The sequence below is a fragment of the Triticum aestivum genome, chromosome 3D (assembly GCF_018294505.1).
Source record: "Triticum aestivum cultivar Chinese Spring chromosome 3D, IWGSC CS RefSeq v2.1, whole genome shotgun sequence".
In the NCBI taxonomy this organism is placed as follows: Eukaryota; Viridiplantae; Streptophyta; class Magnoliopsida; order Poales; family Poaceae; genus Triticum; species Triticum aestivum.
The window spans coordinates 114873037-114882337 of NC_057802.1; the positions used below are offsets into that span (position 1 = coordinate 114873037).

A 9301-nucleotide genomic window follows, 5' to 3' on the forward strand; every position below is an offset into this window, starting at 1 on the left:
AAGACTAGGTGTAACTACTTTTCTCTCCTGCTAAGAGAAACGACAACACACCTATTATAAGACATGTGTTAACACACATAACATACTCTTATGACTCATTTATATATTTTCATCTTTTTTTACTACTCTCTCCTTCCATACTGTTAGGCGTATTAGTTTTCCACAGGAAGATCAGCGCAGGTCGATAGTTAGTTTATTACTTGAGCCGTCGTACATGTTGGCAGAGAGGGAGGCATGCACGATCTAACCGCACAAGAGACCCAACAGGCACGATTGTTCTTATTTTCATCAAAATAGAATCCTTACCGTGACTTTAACTGTACGAGAGAAAGAGATGATGTACTCTGTACCTAATAATCTAATATTGTGGGATTGCATGCAAAAGCTAATACGCCTAACATTTTGAGAACTGTTTTACTAAATCACATCTATGTGCCTAAGTCCTATATCATTGATCTTAGGTGAAGATTTGTGTAGGTTTTTTTCCTTTTTATTTTTTGTTGAGTCATTTAGATGTCAATAACTAAGACGCATCTAGATGTAAGCTAGACACATCCTTTTTTCGGAAAGGAAGGAGTACCTTGCAGCCTTCAATAATTTTACTTTTAACTTTCAAATGTTTTTACTTCAAAGATTTCTGGTGCATTTTCACCTTAAAAAAAAACTCTCTCTACATCTATCCGCAAAAATGGGCCGGACGACTGGCGACCACCCATGCGCTCGCTGCCCTCGTTCCCGCTCGGCCACCTTCCCCCCAAATTTTCCCTATCTCGTACTTCCCCTGAAAAAAAGAAATAAAGAAAAAAGGCGGCGGCGGCGGCGGCGGCGCGCGTGAAGCAGGTGGTTCCCTTTCCTCCCCATCTCTAGTCAGTCTTCCCTTTTCTATTTCTCTCAAGCCGGGGCGGCGGGCGGACTGTGCTGCCTGTCCTCTCTCTAACCGCGGCGGAAGGACAGCGAGTGACGACAGCGAGTGACGGGGGCACGGTTCTGGGGAGGAGACGGGCGAGGAGTCCTTCCGCCGCGCCGTGAAAGCTTTCTCTGGTCCCTCTCCCTCCCTGCTCCGATTCTTGTCTCTGACTGATTTCTCTCTGACCTGCAGCGCCAAGGGCACAATCAGGAACGGCAAGCCGGCGACCAGGACGGACATCAGCTCCCTCTTTGGTGACTTTCTCCTCAGGTATGAACAATATATGTTGATCTATTTGGAGGAACCACTAGTAATCGTGTCATTGTGTGGATGCTGATTGTGTGAATGCTTGTGTATGCGTGCTTCAAAGATGAACACAGTTCAGTTTTGCATCTGTCATCTTGAAGTTATTTCTTTCTTGTGTTTCACTTTTGCATTGTAGATGGACAATGAGAGAAAAAGCCAATTTATGCGGCTGTGTCATATATGCTTGTATCCATGATGACCTTGGTTGTCACTTGTCAGTGCTGAATTGAATATTTGCTATGTGTATGGATAGTGAGGATTATTTTCTATGTGTATGGACATTGAACATGGTTAATGTAATTTGATTGTGCTCCCAGCCAGGCTGCAGGGTCACCCACTAGAACGGAGCCTGGGAAAATGGTGTCCACCCTTCTCCCAACCTTATCATTGCCGGTTTCACGGGCCACTGCATTCCTCCTCGGAACCCCACTAAAATCCTTCCGCTCTCACCATCCTCTTCTCCGCAGCTTCCTTGCTTCTGCTTCTTCCCTATCATCCCCTCCTACTCCCCGCTCCCTCGTCACCATGGCCTCCGCGGCTATCCCCGCCCGCCGGGACCTCCTCATGCTCGGCATCGAGACCAGTTGTGACGACACTGCCGCCGCCGTGGTACGCATGGCTCATTCGCTGCACCCTTTCCGTCCAGTCACTTATATATGTCGAACCTTCTACGATTTTATGCCTAGTGCCTTGCTCTATGATGCTTGGTCGGTTGCAGGTCAGAGGTGATGGGGAGATCCTTAGCCAAGCGATTGCTTCCCAAGTAAGGATATGCATCTCAGTTCACATTCTCTCTAGTTGTTTCGTGTCTATATAGTGTGGTCAGGAAATTTTGGCAAATGTAGTATCCTTTACACGTTGCTGATTGTACTGTTATGTATCTGGAAGTCAGATTTGCTTGTAAAATGGGGCGGTGTTGCTCCTAAGATGGCCGAAGAAGCTCATGCTCTTGCAATTGATCAGGTTCGTATTCCTTTAAGAAGATGGATGACTTTAAGTTATCTACGTTTCTGTTAACTTTCTTATACATCTTTGTCTGGCAGGTTGTTCAGAAAGCACTTGATGACGCAAATGTTTCAGAGAGTGATCTTTCTGCTGTGGCCGTGACCATTGGACCAGGACTTAGTCTATGCCTTAGAGGTTCCTGTTTTTGCTATTCTAATCTTGATTAAAATAAATATTAACTACTGATTTTTACCATTGCATGCTACTAAAATAAGGGAATGCCTGTTCGTTAGTTACCAAATTCAACTTTTATCCTGCAAAAAAATAAAATTATTTTGTAAGTTTGCACATAGGATACTTTTATCAATTAGGTTTTAGGTGTGGTGACAATGGTTCAAATGAGTTAAATTCGATAAGACCAAAGAATCTTATTATTCACTTAGAGAACTGTTTTGGAGAATTTAGTGCTGACTCTCTTGAAGTGTCCATGCTGTGTGAAATGTTGTCATATAGCTTGCAGTGTGCCAGATTTCTAGGATGGATAATGGTTGTGTGTCTGGATTCCATGTTCCATATGTATTACCCTGTCTGAGGGCTGACTTAAGCTTCACCTGTCACATGTGATCTTCATTATCTTTCTCTATGGTACTTAAGCAAAAGTTTTAGCCTTTAGGTGTAGTGCATTTTTACCACTAGCATGTCGGCCCTTTTGTTTTTCTAGTAATTCCTTCTTACGTGTAGACATAGTCATCTGCAAAACCGGTTCATAGTAGCTGTTTGAATTATCACGTACTGAACTGACATATTAGATAGGAGAAGGTACATTTTTAGTCCCTCAGCTTTCCAAAGTGTCGGCGTACGACAATCTATGGGGTTGGAAAACCCCTTTACGTTCGGCATGGGCACGCAGCACACAAAGAGCAGCAACAACCACACAGCACACGAGCGTTTTACGCAGGTTCGGGTCGCAGTATGCGTAAAACCCTACTCCTGCTTTGGTGGATTTATGAGTGTTTGAGCCCTGCGTTTACAGAGAGTGCAACCTTGTCGGCAAGATGCTCGGGTGGTGCTGCTAAGCTACTGCAAATAACAGGGTTCCGACCCTTGTAAAGGTTGCCATGGCCCTCCTTTTATAGACGAAAGGGGTTACCACAGTGGCAAAACGGTCATTACAGGGGTAAATAGTGGCTACAGTGCTATCATACCTAACACTGACGGTATAGGACAAGCGCATTAAATGCGCTGTTAGGTGTCACGCTGGGATGAATGCCGGCAAGGGAGCTCCGCTCCACCTGTACCGTCAGCCCAGGTACCTGTTATTACTGCGACACGCTCTTGGACGGGTGTCAATAAAAGTAATCTTCAGGCGGCGGATCGCCACGTGCCCCGACAAGCTCTACCTAACCGCCTGCGCACCCGCCACCTGCTGGCAAAGTCCTGACAGGTAGGTGCGGCGAAGTGGTGGAGGAAGCTTGAGCTTGCCGGCTACATGGAGGATACCTTGCCGGAAAGGTTGCTTCCCGGCAGCCTGAGTCTTGCACTTGAAATGATCTTCTCGATGACCTGCCTCGAGGTCTTCTTCACAGTATCTGTCTACCATGTCTTGGGTCTTTTAGAGTGGATCCATCCTCTGCCAAGCCCTTCCCGGCAGGGAGGCTACAACTATCTGCACGTAGTCAGGGGTATGAACACCCAATGTTCACTACACCGACACAAAGTATAAATTTGGTTCCTGAACTCTACACCGGATAAGTTTGCCCCTCAAATGTCAAACCCGTTTAGATTTGATCCCTTGCTACACTGAAAGCGGTTTTACGATGACTTGACTGTGGTTTCACAGACCTTAAAATCCCTTCAGCAAAAAGAAGGAAGAACAAGAAAATTCAGAAAAAAAATGAATATTCCTGAAAGTTTATTAAATATTTTAGAATTTTTTAAAAAGCATATCATTCATCAATGTTCTGGAAAAACCCTGTGTTTTTGACAGATTTCAAAAGCATTCCGTTTTCTACATTTATTTTCCACATAATTCTCAAATTTTCGGTAACTGAATATTCCTGTTTTTTTTCTGATTCTCCTTGTTTTTTCTATTTTTTCAAACAATATTTGTAAAACAATTAATATTTCCCCTGTTTTTTTATTTGTATATTAACTAAGGTTTCCAAACGATCTTCTATTTTTGATTTTTCTTGTCTCCCACCCCTCATTTTCCCCAGTCTCTTGTGCTGAATGGGCTATCACGTCGGCGAAACAGTGCCAAATCATCGTCAAAACCGCTTTGGGTAGGGCAAAGGGGAACCAATTCAAGATGGTTTTGGATACTTGAGGGACCAAACTTATTTTGTATAGAGTTGAGGAACGACAATTGGACTTCTTCCTGTTACCTATATATATATGCTTAACTTACCCACTCAATCAGAATTGGTCATGTTTTCCTTTTTTCGAACCATGCTGAGTAGACCACTATATCTTCTATTTTACGTGGGACACTCTTGACATTGGAGATAAATCATTTTATTATTTTTTCTATTGTTTATGTGAATGCAAGACTTTGGTTAAATCTTGTAAATGAAATTTCCTTTTTTCTGATATTTTTTATGTGAGTGTAATGACTAACGAAGATCTCTGTAAATTGCAGTTGGTGTTCACAAAGCTCGGAAAATAGCAAAAGTATTTCACTTGCCTATTGTTGGAGTTCACCATATGGAGGCACATGCATTAGTTTCCAGGTAATCATTGGACGTCTGACATCTCTTTAAATGATGCACAAGTTATATGATGAGTTCAACATCACACAGAATAAGTTGTATATGATTTTGTTTTTGTTCGAGGACACAAAATTAGGTGTTTTAATGTAACTTTTTAAACCAGATCCGAAAAGTGTTTGTTTGCGTGGATCTTCTTTTACAAACTACTTGCATGTCCTACAGTATGTTTTCCCCTTACAATAGCTACGGACTTACCGAAACACTGAACTAGGTCTAGCACAAGCTGCGAAAACTGAAAATTGAACTATTTTTAGTGATATGACCTCCAAAGATTGAATTAAATTCTACTCTATGAAAGCTACAATTTGACTTTCAGTAGGAAATAATTTATGTCTAGAAGCTCTTTTGCCATGTCATATCTGTTACCAGCATACCTTCTTGTGAACTTAAGATGTGAAATTCGTTGTTTGATTACTTCAAATATGTTAAACATATTTATGATGGAGGCCTCACTCTATAAATGTAAAAAAGATAAGCATACGTGCCTCCCCATACTTCTAATGACGCATTCTCTGAATCATGGATTAATGTGGTTTGGTCCTTATCAGGCTAGTGAACAAGGACCTTGATTACCCATTTTTGGCTCTTCTAATTTCAGGTATATGCAAATTACGTTAGTCTCAGCATTCTATATCATGATCTAGCTTAATTCTCTGTGATTCCCTAGAAGCTTACAGTTGTAAATTACAATAGCAATAAGGCCACAGAAGATGTGTGTTCATTCTTTTCCTGCCTGCCACCTATTATGTTGTGCCTTATTGCAAGTATTGAAATGTCATATATATTTCCACTCATACAAAATGACATTTCCATACAATAAATTTTGAGACTTTTTTATTTGAAGTAATTTAATGCAAAACTAAATCGGCCTAAGTTCATGCATGATAGTATGTCTTAATCTGCCAGATATGCTAATTTTGATACTAACACTGGCACACTTGTGTTTGCTAACTAGTTAATATGTTCAGGTGGACACAATCTTCTTGTTCTTGCTCAGAATCTTGGTGAGTATGTTCAACTGGGGACTACAATAGATGATGCAATTGGCGAGGCATATGACAAGTCAGCAAGATGGCTGGGTCTTGATATACGGAAAGGTGGTGGTCCTGCTCTTGAAGAGCTTGCCCTAGAAGGTGATCCAAATTCTATTAATTTCAGAGTAAGTTTGCGGCTGTACTTTTTCCACAAGTGCTGTGGAGCTAAATTGTATTTACTAACTTTAATCTTAGTTTGACATGATATTGTTACTTGCCTTTTTTTCATTTACCTCCAGGTTCCAATGCGACAACACAAAGATTGCAATTTCTCTTATGCTGGTCTCAAGACTCAAGTTCGATTGGCCATTGAATCCAGAAATCTGTATGAATATGCCATTCCTATTAGTTGCACTGTTTATTTCATCTTCTTCATCATAAGATAAACACACCTGCTGGTGTCTTTTATAGAACCTTTGCCATTTAGCATGCTGTTTGTTCCTTGTTTATTCATCCTCGGAATTCATTCTCTTTGACCCCACACCCCAGGTTGACAAACATAACTTCATTTGGAAATCTCAGTAGTATACACATATTCTTAAGAATTTACTCTTATTTTTATTTTTTTCATGTAGTAAATAGTAACTTGAAACTTGTGCAGAACCTATCATTCAGTAACTCAATGTCAAACACTAAAGTTCATTTTTTAGAGAGTATTCATACACTATACACAATGTATAATGATCTGCGGCAGACATGTTTGCTAAGCAAAGTTTACAGATTATTGGAATTTGGAAATCTTTTTGTGTGAATAATACCGTACAGATGTGGTAGGATTCTTTTGGACCAAATAACAAGAACAATGCTGGTTGGTAGAGCGATGCAACTGATGCTTAAAACATTGTTGAATATTTTGTTATGGAAATCATCGTACATCTTTCAAGCAGTTGTCAGTTTGACACCTTATTTTTTTTAATAGATTATGCCTTGGTAAATGGAATATCTTTGACGTGACTACATATGATGTAGGCTAAGAAGTAATCAAAATCATTTTGTTTTAAATAAATGAGGGTACAAAATGCCTTAATGTATTTATTGCTGAAGGAAGAATTTGCATATTTGAAGCAGGGTAGGTGCGCGGCTGTGCTGTGATTATTAATTAACTGTGCTTCTGTTTTCACACCATTGTAGGTGCACAGATGATATCCCCATTTCATCTGCAACAGAAGAAGACAGACAACTAAGGGCAAACATTGCTGCCTCTTTCCAGGTTCAGTATCATGGATATTGTACTCATTGTCCATGAGGACTCTGATAAGTTTCTGATAGCTTTAACTTGTGCAGCGGATAGCTGTTCTACATTTGGAGGATAGATGCCAGCGAGCAGTTGAATGGGCATTGAAGATGGAGCCTTCTATTAAACACTTTGTAATCCAGATATCCTGTTGCTGTTAAATTCAATTGCTTTCCTTAATTCATTCAGTGTGTTAACCGATTCAATTATTAAAGGTTGTTTCAGGTGGTGTTGCATCGAACCAGTATGTTAGGGCGCGCTTGAATCATATTGCTGAGAAGAATGGCCTACAGCTTGTATCCCCTCCCCCAAGTCTTTGTACTGACAATGGTAATGAGTTTGTTGTTATGAGGTGTAATTAGTAATATACTAATATTCATTCACACTGCCAGTAAAAGCATCTAATATTCAAAATCAACTTTGATGCAACTCAGCATAGTTCTTGGTTTTTACGTCTAGAACCTAGGCTGTACTCCCTTTTCATTTTGAAGCATGTGAATGAATTATCCTGACCGTTATTGCAAACTTTCTTCCCGTAATTATGACAACTATCAGATATGTTCTTTTAGAACTAGTAGTATATCTCCCGCAAAAAGAAAGAAAGAAAAGAACTAGTAGTATATGATATGTTCCTTTATTTGCATAGGTGTCATGATTGCTTGGACTGGAATCGAGCACTTTCTTGCCGGTAGATTTGAAGATCCACCTCCCGCTGATGAGCCTGATGATATGCAGGTAATCTAACCAAGCAGTATGCAGAGTTGATAAAATCAACTCCATACTGGATGAGTTCGAAAACTAATAACAGATAACTTTATAAAATAAGTGTGCAAAGTAACTGATTAAATTGCACTATAGGGAGCTCCATTATGTATTTTTTAGTTGTCTTACTTTGTTTTTCATATTAAGTTCTCCGGGGGTTTTACATCATATTATTTGGTCATCTTGTTAATTTAGACATATGATCAGCTCCTTCTTAAAGCTAAATAGTTATTTGGATAAAAAGATTTGGTATGTCAATGAAGATTGTAAATATGACACCAATGGTGATCCCATCACCGTTAAAGTTTGAAGATCCAAATAGAATATGTCGAATTCTTGAACTTCGTTTGAAACTTGGAATGGTGTTGATAAACTAGCTCTTAGGAAAACAAATAAGTGAATTTGGCATGATTTTTGAAGCATGGTCATTTAATTCAGGGACTATGGGCACCCAGCTTTCTTGTTTCCTTTACTGGAATGGTAGGAATCGTCTTGCACTGAGAAGTGTCCTGAACTGAGTATTTAAAATCTGATGCAGAAGTTAGAGGTTTTATTCTGTCTGTTTCGCTAGTATCCCCCTGATCATTTTATTGTCTGCTACAGTATGAGTTGCGTCCAAGATGGCCTCTTGGTGAAGAATATTCAGAAGGAAGAAGTGTTTCACGATCATTGAGAACAGCTAGGATCCATCCATCACTTACATCCATGACGAAGAGCTCTCGCAACTAGTTCGGTCAGACCATCGATCTTGGCTGCTTGCTGCCATTGAGTTCCACATCATCCAGTTTTGGGACCATTACCTGGGTAGCCCTGCTCCCCTTTATTTGTCATTGCAGTAATTAGCTTCAAAGGCTTGAGCTGATTAGCTGTTCATTTGTTCCTTGTACATCTGAGAAGCAATAAACCAGCCCTGTTTATATACAAGATGTTTACCGCTCCGTGACTTGATATTTGAATCCATATCATATTTATACATGTGAGATGTATTCCTTGTGAGATCGCTTGCTATCTCGAGCTGTTCTTTGAAGAATCAAGACTCGAGAAATGTTCAGTTATCTAATGGCTGGTCTCGCTCCTCTTTGACGGATGGGGATGTGTCCACGTCTTCACTCTTTTACTGTTGCATGTTTAACAGTTGTTGATTCTACTGTTCCCGCTACAGTTATCTAGTTACCGTGCAAGTGACTATGAGCCATTCCTGCGTGAATTGGACCCCCTTTCTTGTTTGCTTATTGCAAATCCCCGGAACACTATTACATATAAACATCATATGTATGAAGATGCTCGCCATCAGGAGCGAAATTCCCGTATAAATATTAACATGGTTGAAAAGCTAGGAGTAATA

The 9301-nt window shown here is 40.3% G+C and overlaps 1 protein-coding gene across 5 annotated transcripts; it reads left to right on the forward strand.

Moving 5' to 3' along the window:
• The first annotated feature begins 698 nt into the window (after window positions 1-698).
• Window positions 699-8952, forward strand: LOC123077762 (probable tRNA N6-adenosine threonylcarbamoyltransferase, mitochondrial). Of its 5 annotated transcripts, none has more exons than XM_044500082.1 (15): window positions 699-840; window positions 1100-1177; window positions 1531-1822; window positions 1932-1976; window positions 2102-2176; window positions 2257-2353; window positions 4797-4887; window positions 5475-5524; window positions 5895-6085; window positions 6200-6285; window positions 7092-7170; window positions 7245-7328; window positions 7410-7524; window positions 7841-7929; window positions 8560-8952. In XM_044500082.1, exons 3-15 carry the CDS (start codon window positions 1571-1573, stop codon window positions 8683-8685), a joined length of 1380 nt encoding a protein of 459 aa, XP_044356017.1. In that variant the 5' UTR covers window positions 699-840; window positions 1100-1177; window positions 1531-1570; the 3' UTR covers window positions 8686-8952. The 5 variants fall into 5 exon arrangements, with proteins under 5 accessions (XP_044356017.1, XP_044356019.1, XP_044356018.1 ...); XM_044500084.1 differs by having other exon boundaries at window positions 1535-1822; XM_044500083.1 differs by lacking the exon at window positions 699-840 and adding an exon at window positions 870-1025.
• The last annotated feature ends 349 nt before the right edge of the window (window positions 8953-9301 follow it).